Source organism: Scatophagus argus, chromosome 11 (assembly GCF_020382885.2).
Source record: "Scatophagus argus isolate fScaArg1 chromosome 11, fScaArg1.pri, whole genome shotgun sequence".
In the NCBI taxonomy this organism is placed as follows: domain Eukaryota; kingdom Metazoa; phylum Chordata; class Actinopteri; family Scatophagidae; genus Scatophagus; species Scatophagus argus.
The window spans coordinates 6,059,554-6,071,572 of NC_058503.1; the positions used below are offsets into that span (position 1 = coordinate 6,059,554).

The 12,019-nt window shown below is 40.0% G+C and overlaps 1 protein-coding gene across 1 annotated transcript; it reads left to right on the forward strand.

The window, feature by feature from the left end:
• The first annotated feature begins 7,564 nt into the window (after nucleotides 1-7,564).
• LOC124066764 lies at nucleotides 7,565-11,768 on the forward strand. Its single transcript, XM_046403524.1, has 5 exons — nucleotides 7,565-7,713; nucleotides 9,348-10,374; nucleotides 10,498-10,653; nucleotides 10,782-10,874; nucleotides 11,049-11,768. Exons 2-5 carry the CDS (start codon nucleotides 9,355-9,357, stop codon nucleotides 11,370-11,372), a joined length of 1,593 nt encoding a protein of 530 aa, XP_046259480.1. The 5' UTR covers nucleotides 7,565-7,713; nucleotides 9,348-9,354; the 3' UTR covers nucleotides 11,373-11,768.
• The last annotated feature ends 251 nt before the right edge of the window (nucleotides 11,769-12,019 follow it).

Genomic DNA, 12,019 nt, shown 5'->3' on the forward strand with positions numbered 1-12,019 from the left:
AAACATTGAAGTCCAATTAAAAATAATAACAAAAAATAAACATAAAATATCAATAAATGTTCTTTATACATCTTTGAGTGCTTTGGTGCACTCATGATGTGTTTGTGGTGAACACAGGAACCCTGAGCTCCCACTGTGCGGCTCTTGGACAGGTGTGATTCTCTGCCGTTTGTTTCCTGGTGTTCTGGGTCGTTTCAGGCTGCCAAACTCAATACAGCTCCTGCCAGCTTCTGGAGGTGGGAACCCTGATTAGGTGTGACTCTGTCTCCCTGAGTTTCAAACCAGCTTCATGATGGAGTTAGTGTTGATAGCATTTGCTTGCTTGTCTCTTGAGCCAGCTTCTGTTCCATTCTCACTAAAATAGTTCTGCTTTTCATCCAAAAATTGTTCTCTGACATTTTTTCTGTCCATATGCGTGGTGGCTTGCATGTATAGAGGTATTAACTGAGGAGGGAAAGGCATAGGAACTTCTCTGAGACCCCAGCAGCTTGTTCTGCAGAGGTCAAGCGTCTGGAGTCCCGGGGGTCACCGGAGCACAGAGAGGTGGTCTGTGTAAATTCTGTCTTTACATGTTCAGATAGATGAGCTAATTACAGCGGATGTCTGCGGAGGTCCACAGACAATCGAGTCTTTAGCTTATCTGCTGCTTACAGCCACTCAGGAGGTCAAACGCACATTAGCCTGCTATCACAGCTAATCTCTGTCTCTCTGTCAGTCTCTGCTTTCCCCTCACTCCACTTCACTAGCTCTCTCTCACACACACAAGACTTTTTTTTCTGTTTAGTAAGGAAAATAGGTGGAGGAATATTTCCTGTCATGACATTTTGTGAGTTTGTTTTGTTTATTTATTGGACTAAATGCTAAGAGAGCTTCTTCATTTTTGGATGCTTTGAACTGAAATGAAGTCACACTAAATGCACATAAATAAATGAACTATTGTGGGTGAACAAGTTACAGTTTTATTAGACTAAAGCTGTTACCAGAAAAGGTCTTGATGTTCCAAAAATGAATTTTAATATTTTGTAAGAAAAATATATTAAAATAAGTCCTTATATTTCAAGAATAACCTGATATTCCAAGATTTGTAAACAAACGGACAGCTTTATTTTGAAAATGTTCCAACTTCAACCTTAAAATCTCCCCTTAAACTCCACTTGTTGAAGTAGTGGTGTGAGTGTAGTGTAGCAGTACAGGAAAATAACTGCCTAATTGCGTATAAACACAGGTTTGCTGTTTCAGTCTACCTTGAAACCCTCCTTTCCTGGAAAGCTCCTGGAAATAATTCCCCTGCGTAGACTCTCAACACACAGTCACATATTTTTTTGACCAGGCCCTCCCTGCATTATATCCCAGCTGACTCTCTATATCAACATCACATATACTATAACACAAAGAAGCATTTTCTTGCAGTGTTAAGACACAGCTCAAATGATGTGCTTCCCCTGAATGACAATGCAGAATTAAGATGTAATCAGGTAATGCTGCAACTCTATCTGAAAAGGTAATCTAGGAAATTGTGTGGACAATGCGCGCTGCATGTTCGGCTTATCACAGCAAGTTAAATATCGAGCAGTGATGCTTCTACCTTCGTCTGTCTCTGTCTCAGTCAGAGCTTAGCTTTGGTTGACTTTATCACCGGCTGTACTGTAAAGCTTTAAATTATTCAGTGCCTGCACAAGTCGAGAGAAAGAGAGAGAGGAAGGGGGAGAGACATTATCTATAACAGCAGCCTCTACTTCTCTCCTCTCGCGTCTCACTGCACATCACTTCAGACAGTGTTTACCAGAATAAACCCCGTCCTCTTTCCTCCTCTTTGCTTTCCTGTGGATGCTCTCTCTCCCTTGTTTGCTCTGTGGTTACACTACTGACAGAAGTGTTAGGTTTGCTCAGCAGCTGTACACAAGCAGGTCTTGCACAGTGATCCTGATCAGCATGGCATAGTGAAACATTCATGATCATAATGTTGTAGCACTGACACAACCAAAGACTGTGTTTCACATTCCTGCCTTACTAAATTAAAATATGATATCCTGCAGTGGGGTATTTCTTCTCCTTTGTCTGAATGTCTGATTAGCTGAATTATTTTTAGCTCACCAATTTTGAGATTTCAAATCTCTATGCCATTACACATTTTGGAAACGCCACTTTGTCCTGCTTGAAATAAATCTCTGCAACAGATATCTGCACATGAAGACAGGATCTGTGGGTGTGGGACAAGATTTTGATATCAGAAGCATTCTGGTTTGCATTTGTAGTTCAAATAGCATTGACTGGTTTGCATCACCAAAAGCTAAACAGTCTGTGACAAGCAAGACAAGCAGAACACACTGAACATAATGCAGTCTGCCTACCTGATTTAGGTTTTTGGAGTTAAATGAGGACCTATCATACAGACAACCCCTCATTTCAGCTTCTTGAACCAACCATTCCTCTACATTGTTGTCAAATGTTGTGTAGTTGATTTAAGTACAGTAACACCTCAAGTGTTTATTGCGAGTTATGACCTGCCAGTGCATTTGACTCACCTTTATAACCACCACCTGCACAAACAGACAAACCAGACAGCACTTTAATGTAAACATGGAGATAGAAAAACATCAGACATATTAATAAAATAATTTTTTCTTCTGATGTGATCTCTTGATGTGTACATACAGCTTCTGGAACTGCACTCTGCAATACCTTAAAAGAGGCATGAGGATGAGATGTCTGACTCATGCCTTGGGTTTCTTGCCCTGATGGACATCTTTGTTACATCTGCAGAGGGTAGCGGCGAAATTACTATCAAAACCCAAAGGAATAACAGCCAACCTAACAAAATCAGGCCTAGGTTGTAAAAACAATCAGCAATTTTCCTTTAATCAAAAAACTATCGACTTTTCTCAGATGTAAGTTTGTAGTGGTGTTCTTTCCTTTGATAAGAGCATCGTGGATTCCTCCTGTCCATGCAGCTAAAAGCCCTGAGCTCTTTGTGTCCCTACTGTCAGTCTGTAATCATCAAACATGAAACAGTATAAAAAGAGTGAAGACAGAGCTGCTGAAGGGCCTGTTTCACCACTCAGGAGGACTGTGAAGAGAAGCAGTGAGTGATTGTTTAGAGGAGAACAATAAGGCCCTGTCCTCTTCAAGATTTATAGACATTCACAACGGCCAATTTAAATGTTTAGTTAAACTGGTTTTATATTTCTCTCTGGGGACAAGATTATTTTTCAGAAATCAACCTGTCAACATTTTCAGACTGCAGCTGACGTCTTTGACATTCACAGTATTAATAACATGTCATTTAATTGCATCCTGCTGCATTTGATATACAGTATAAACAAGTATTTTTGGGGGGCATCATTTATAAGAGTTAATATTGTGAGTAGTTTTTCAGCTCCATGAATAATGATGCAGATAGTTTCATATTTCACGTCATCTAATATTGTGCTGCAGCTCTCCCTGCATGTAAAGCTAGTCAATATGCAGCAATATTTTGTTTTTGAATGAAAAATATCTAACATATTACCTAATCTAAGAGAAGAAGAGATCAAGTGAAAAGAAGAGGAGAGTGACACAGGTGTTGGTATCACACAGGCAGAAAGTCTGATTGGTCATTCATTCATTTATTCATGTATGCATTCATTCAGTCAGTCTTCTCTTGTGTACATCCTTCAGCTCTCTCTGTGTGTTTAGAGACAGTCCCTTTGTGTGTGTGTGTGTGTGTTTTGCACCTGGTACATCCTGCAGCAGCCTACCATGGAAGAGGAAATGGAAGAGGAAGCCTGAACCAGCACACTCACGCGTACGCACACACACACACACAGAGTATTCACGCATACACAGTCAGTTTCTTTTGAGTCAAGGTCTCAGGTCATTGTTCAAGGATCTGCTCTGATAGAACTGGAACAAAGAGCACAACAACAATGGCAGCGGTAGACTCACCAACACAGCACAGTGCCACATTCAGCACAGTGTGTGTGATGACTCTGTCTTCCCACACTATGCATTCTTAATCAGAGGAAATACAGTTCATGTTCTTGTACTCAAAATGCTTCATGTACAAACGTGAATATATTTTAGATGTAAAATGTCCTCAAATATATAAAATTAAGCTACTATATGTGAAGAATATTCAGCTTTAGAGGTTAAATTACTGATGGTCAAACTCTCGAACTCCAATGAGATTGGTTTCATCCCATCACCCCTCTTCTGTTTCTGTAGCTCCCTATGTCACTTCCCCACAGCAAACCCAAATGTTATAATTCTGAACTCAGGAAGACCTTTGGTATTCAGTAATAGAGTCTATTTAAAGCTGCACCCAGCAGCATTTGGCCCTCAGGGGTGAAAATATTCCAAAACAACACAGTGAAGGCCTGTTGCAAACTATTAGCCCACCAACAGTCAATCCCAAAACACGTAATTTTGTCCCTTCATTATCTGCAATTTGTCTATAAAATCAGGATCAGTTTTAAGACTTTTCAAGAGGTTCCCATGCAAAGCTGCATGGCAGGCTATAAGAACCAAAAAACAATCATGGCTGTTCAAATGAAATACACCAGTGAGATAAAAGTGGTGAAAGTGCTTACAGCTGAAGAGTTTGTTTTAGATTCTCAGTGGCTTTTGCATACTACAATTCAGAGTTTGAGACCTAAAGTGACAAATCTGACCAAATGACACGTATAACAACATTGATAAGCATTCAGAAAGACGGATGTCATGTCAGAGATTTTCCAAATGAATTGGTTGTGGTTCACCTTTGCTGGAAGCTTTCAGTGTCCCATACAAATGTTGCATCTCAGGACTTGAGTGAGTCTGAAGACCCAAACATGAAGGCTCGTCTCTAACTTGACTCCTACTTGAGACTTGTTTAGTTTAGGTTCACATTTTTAGATTTACAAATCTGCCATAGAACGATGGACAGTAGGAACAATCACAGTTAGCAGTGACACTTTGGTTGCACATATGGGCATGTGAAATTTAAGACACACTTGAAAAAAATGCAATTCTATCCTTTAACTTCCTATAAATTTGGCTTAAGACTAAAAAGTAAAAGAATTCAGGTCGATAAATAAATAAATGATATGATATGATAAAACCCCAGAACAAAGAATAAATAACAAACAGAAATAACACAGTGACAGGCAGGCTTCACGCAGCACCGTGTTAGCGCTCGTTTGAAGAGAAAATGCTTAAATACCGTGTTATTTTAAAGGTCAGGACTGAGAGACTTAAAATACTTAATCTTGAAGAATCTTGACAGTTTATTTCTGAAGACTTGAGACTTGACTTGAACTTGGTCCTCACGACTTAAACACATCTCAGCAGCAACCCTAACACACCACAGTGAGTTATTTGATTCAGCAATTGTGTCAAAACAATCACTTAATGGGGCCACAGCATTTAGACTAAAAATTCTTAAGTTAGTGTGTGTGTGTGTGTGTGTGTGTGTGTGTGTGTCGTCAGCCTGTCCTTGCAGTGTCCAGCGGTGACAGCAGAAGCTTTGGTCCTGTCACTGCTCATCGCTGCTTCACATCCTCAGCGCTCACAACGTGTCAGTGTTTCTGTTCCACACTGGGGCCAGTGGGGCATCATTACCATCTGGCTATAAGGCTATACCGATGTCAAATATAGGCCAGTGAACACACACACACACACACACACACACAGACATCATGATCAGCCACACAGTGTGCTGTTAGCACTTGGAGAGCAACAAGGGGGAGGGAGGTGATGTGGACATGAGGCTAGCCTCTGTGACAGTCCGTCCAAATTGACCGCCAGCGCTCTGGTGGCAGTTGGCCTGGTTCCTTCTCATTGCTCTGTGACATTCCCTCAATCAGCACTGTAACACACACACACACACACGCATACACACACTTGCAGAGCGAAATTCTCCAGCGGGCCTCATTGTCTCACTAGACTATCCATATGAGTCATTCTTCCCCTGACTGCAGCTTCCAGTGAAAATACTCTCTCACACACACAGACACACAGACACACACACACACAAGCCAATTTATCCCGTTTTATTCAGGAACAATAAAAATCAACATATATGGCCTGCTGGGACAAAAAGAGGTCAGCCATTATTTAAAAGGATTCTTCATTTTTGAAAATTGATCTCTAGAAGAAACGACTTTCTGTTTGAGTCCAGTGTTCTGGTAAATAACTTTATTTGTAACTTTAACACAATTTACACAGCAGTTACAGTCAGTTGTGACCACCTGCAGAAGTCCAGTACTCAGTCCTTTTCTAGCACCATTTTGATCTCTACCAACTGAATAAAACAAGTGCTTTGTTCACTGTAAAGCGGTAGCACTCCAAAATATCCGCCTCTGTTGCTACAAACGCGGCAGGAAAAGTCCTGACATGACATTAAAAAAGACTCGATCAGTGTTCTGCTGCTCGGCATCTGTCTCACTTAGGTGTCACGCCACTGCCAGCCCCTCCTCCTCCTCCCAGTGAAGAACTCAGCTCTCTTACATTTAACTCCCCTGGAAGAAAACATGATGCTTTTAGTCCTCTTTAGAACATGAATATTGACTAGTAGAGTTTTCAAGTAATGGTGCATTTTCTTGTTTTCATGTGAAATTGAGCTTAGACAACGATGATGATTGATGATTTCAAATGATTTCAAAACTATGCTTCCTGAGTGTTGTTAAAAGAATGAGCGTGACAAAGAATGTACAGTTACAAAAAACAAGTTTATCAGTTTGGACATGGAATATCTTGTCCTTGCATTACATTCAAATATGTCAAAAAGGATTTGCAAATCACTGTATTGTGTTTTTATTTATGATTTACAAAGTGCCGATTTTCTTTCATTTTGTTGCATTTGATTTTAGCCGGTTAATGACTGAATTCTAAAAACAAACATGACTCTATGGTAATATATTGTAGAAAACAGGTGAATCTACAGCACTCATCCCTGGTGAGTTTCACCTTGCCCAGCAGTCTTCTGAGAGCTGTTAGTCTCATTAATCTCTTGTTTTCCCTCCCTTGCCTGCTTTCCTCTCTTTTCTTCCCCCATCCCTCGCTCCTCCTCTCTCTTTTCCAGACAATGATCCAATTAGCTGCTAGCTGCCATGGCACCAGTTGCCCCTACAGATGACAGATGCCTACGCGTGTGTGTGTGTGTGCGTGTGTGTGCATGTGTACGTGTATGTAAGTGTGTGTGTGTGTGTGTGTGTAACTGCCTCAGTAATTATCAGTCTGATACTCCTGCCGCTCAGTAACCTTATTCTGAGTTGTGACTCCATGCATAACACTGCTGCTGTGCGCTGCTGTTTAAAGGGTACACAAACCTGTGAACAAGCTCTATTTTTAATCAGCTACACTGCCATCAAAGTCACGGATGAACTCACAATTTGGTCCACTGTGGAACAACCACACTGAAAAAAGTGATTCTGAGCATTTGTAAACCTAACATAAATTAAATCTGTGAAATTAACAATAAAAATCGTAGTTTGTATCTTTACATGAAAATGTATCGTTTGAAATTAATATGCATTTGTTCAAAATACAAAGTATTGTGTGTTTTTTAATTTACAAACGTTTTTTAGTTATCCCAGTCAATCTTCTCAAGTACAAACACTCAACAAACAATAAACTTGTTTCATTTACTTCGTGCCGTAATCCCGCCAACCGACATGCATTCTGGGTACCTCCTGCATGAAAACAGCGCCACATTTCCAGAGGCTGAGCGTATGGTTGAGTCGACTAACCTTTAAGGTAAGAATAAAGTTTGCCAAGTAGCTAGTTAGATTAGATATTACTGTCTTTTCAGTTTTCATAATGTTTTATGTGTTTTTTCCCCCGTGCTTTGGCTCAGAACGCCAGTCAACAGGACCGCCAGAAATTAGCCGGCGCCAGCAGGGACGCCAGTTTCTATTTTTCATAGTGTTGCAGAATTAAAAAGTAAACTTGCGCAAAAAGCGACTTGCAATTATTAATGTATGAAAAGGAGAATTGTTATTTTGTTGAAGCAGTGGGCAGAAGTTATAAAAAGTAATGAGGAAACACTGCTGTCATCAGACAATCATGCATCACATTCAGTTTCATGAAGATTGTAACCGAGGTCGGCTCCCTCAAATAAATGTCTTGCCCCCTCAAATCAAAATTTTAGAAGTTGAAAAAACAACATTTTAATATCCTCACAAAATTAATATATTACAAGTTGACAAAATATCTACAATAGCGGAAAAATCCGCCGAAAAATGGAGACGATACATCAGACTCCTCTCATCTCCGCTGTGTATCTTCAGGTGTCAGCACGGCCACGGACTTGCTGCATTCACTTACACTCGGAATATGACGTTTCTCGTTTCCTCTCTCCCTTAAGTAGCTGATGTACTTCCTTAGAAGTATTTTAAATGCTCGAAAGACATCCAAACAAACATCAACTTACTGTGACCAGTCATGTTTTCCGAGGTTGCGCAGTGAAACACATTTACCTCGGAAGTCGGAATTTCCGACCCAGATCTTTCCAAGTTCCGAGTGTAATTGAACGCAGCAGAAGCAGCAACGTTTTCGCAGGCACACCAGCCTGTAGTTCTGCACTGTTTTGTTTCAAATAATCACAGCGGTTTTTACAAAGCCAGCTTGCTTATTTTCCTCTCTGCTTTCAGCAGCTCACAAAGAGAAAGTTAATGCTGTGTAATGCATCTGTTTTTCAGAGCTTTTAAAAAGTGCAGTGCTGCTCCTGTCTGTATTGATAGTAGTAGCAATGATGCTGCTGCTAGTATATCAGAGACAGCAGCTAGCATAACTACTACTTTAGCATCAGCAAGCACTGCTTCTCCTGTACCTTCCCCAACAAGTGCTGCCCCAAAGCAGCCTGCTCAGCTACCTAATGACTTAAATGGCAATGCACCATCTCAGCCAATACTGGGTAGTTACCCAAAGCATGCATTTGGTACAACATTAAGATCATTCAATCCTGCCTGGTTTAAGGAAACATGATTGTGTACTTGATAACCTAGTTGTCTCCGATTTAGTCAAACAGTTGAGTGAGTCAAACCCAATTAGCACAGCTTTAAGAGCTGATGGTCCTCTTGCCACATCTTACAAAAGAAAGGAGTTTTATAAGAAGACTTTTAATGTGGTTGAGCCAGTTGAATACATTCTGGACATACATTCTATTGCATACACTGATTATCCACAACATTAAAATCACCTGCCTAAGAGGTTGTTTTAGTGTTCAATGTAGTGATTTATTTACCTGAGAATGCCTCTTATGCGTTTTAATACTGCTCTCTTTTTTTTAAAAAAAAAAGTTTTTAAATTATCTCTTTGTAATAAGATGTAAATGAATTTTTTGCATGCCTAAATTCAAAATAACCCTTTGTGTTTTTTTCCTACTACAGAATCAACATGTCTGTCAGACTTCGAGTCATACTGCAGGAAGAAATTCGCAAGCTTACCTTGCCCTCAGGAATCCCTCAGACTGTGGGGGAATTGAAGAATATTTTACAAGAGACATTTGCAATTGAACAAGATTTTAGTATTCAGTTTCAGGACCAAGATTTCGATGGTCAGTTTTTTAGTCTCCTTGAAACTAAGGACATAAAGGACAAAGACACTATCAAGGTGGTTCTTATTGAACCAGTGATCACACTAACATTTGAGGATTGTTTGAATGCTAAAGGACTCCAAGAGAGCACTGACTGCAGTCATGCAGAGTCATCGAAAGATACCTGTTCCACAGCATCCACCATAATTCTGTCTTCTCCAGAGAGCACCTCCTCCCTTCACTCTGAGTCCTGGCCAGCTCAGTTTGAGATACCTACCTTCTCCTTTGACACTGAACTCATTCTGCAAACTGCAAATGAAGCTTACAGAAAGGACGGAACCTTACTCAACAATCCTGCAGTAAAATCCAACATTCTGGACAAATTAGCAGCTAGCATCTTTGTCTACACTGCCTATCCTTCACAAGCACAAAGGGAGCAGGTTGCTGAGGCCCTTGTTGCGAAGCACCCATCTTTGAGGGACCCAGTATCGTTCAATGGTTTATATAGTTGGCACAACAGCTTGAAGTATAAGCTTGGCAATTACAGAGCAAAGGTGAGGCACCTTGGACTACCAGAGCTAAATGTAAACTCTCGAAAGAAAAAATTGGCTGCAGACTCCAGTACTCCGTGTAGACACTTGAAAAAGGCGACGAAATCTGAGGTAAACTACCTCCCACCCCACTCTCAAGGTGAAACTGATGCAACACTTGAGAAGGAGCGAGTGGAGATTCTCTATGAGTACAAGAAAAGAGACAATAACAAACTCATAAATGAAAAGATGGCAAAAACCTTCTCACTGTGTCGAAATGATGTAATCCTCAACAAACCACCTGTGATTGACTTCAAAGCTCGATGGCCTGCCTTGTTTGAGTTTTCCCAGGTATAATGAACATTTTAATCATGTCTTCTCATTTTAATCTGTTTCTCTTGCCCATGTGCGTCTGTAATTCTTTTCTCTCTGTATCTCATTATGTTTCTACATGTTTGTCTCTTGGTCTCTCAGATTGAGGAGGAATTCCGCAGGATCACACTGAAGCCACTTCAGTCCACATTCCTGGGCAAGTTGGACCAATACACACCCCAGCTGTTGAGCCTGTACAGGAGGAAGGGTGGAGCCGTTGGGAAGAAACTTGATGAGACCCTTGACATGCTGAATGAGGCATGTATTTACAACAGTGTAGTCGTAGTTAGTTTTAAGAAGTTGTCTTCTGACATCTGTAATCTCATATTTTATATTAATCTCATATTTCTCATATTAATGAGTATTCTCATTTCATATTTTTGTAGGACAGCAACATTGAGTCCCAAAGAGAAGTTGTGATCAGAGGCCTCATTCTCTACCTTGGTGAAAACACTGGAGAGTTAATCAAGGACTTCCAGGTAAAGAAAATATAACTTTTGATTCAAAGCCCTGTCAGTATGAGATACGTTTGTGCAAAAATAGCTGTTATTGATAATTTGACAAGATTTATTTTGTAGATTTAACAAAGAGTTATGCATCCTTAACATTACTATACAATAAATAAGTTTTATTCTCTCTGGTGTATTTCACAGGTTTTCGATGACGACGATGCTGCAGCTGTCCAAGAAGCCATTACTACATTTGTCCTCGGCATCTTTGTGGTCAGCAAAGCCAGGGATGGTCTCCCCAAGCAAGCTGGAATAGCCATCGAGGGAGCAGAAGTCCTTTTTGGTATCCCAGATGTGGCACATGCTTGCACCTATCTGATGGGCCTTATCTATGCCTTGGAACTAAGGTACCCTAATAAACTGAAATACACATTTGAGGTCTTTCAGAAGATCTTTTTGGAGCTGGAGGATGCAAACAAAAAAATGTCCTCCAAAGTCCATGATCTCAAAGTCTGTTTGCATGCTTAAAAGCCATACAGATGGTGTTGAAAGTATAGGATTTGAGTGAACTCACTCTTGTCAAGTTTGACAGTTAGTTTTACACTGCACATTCTGAGGTTCTCCCAATGCACTCTCTCAGGTTACACTACTTGTTTCTTTATTCTGTGATGCTGGAAAATATTTAATTTGATTGAATATGATGATGCTGGTGCATGCTTAATTTTGTTATGTATTGTGCATTCTATCTGTTCTCTGCACTTTAAATGGCACACATAATGGATGTAGCTGTTTTGACAGCTAGGATTTCATTTAGTTATAGTGTTCTGATCTCTAAGAAAGATTGTCAGTGGGGTTCTGATAGTATGTCTGGAGTTCATAGAGTTCAGTTCTTATTGTCAAATAAATTTGTTTATTTGAGCTAAACGACTTCCAAGTCTTGTTTTGGGTTAAGATGCATAATTATACCTAAGATTGTTTGACTCATGTGGGTCTTGTTCATGGTATACAGTGTGATAAATCGATTTGTAGTTTGGTCCATACTGTGTAAGAAAATGGTGAAAAATTAATCACTGTTTGATTTGTCTTAATCAACAGTCCACAATTTAAAACATTCACATCAGAGAATCTGGGATTTTTCTTCTTAAAAAAAAATGACTAAAAAAAAAAAAAAAAAT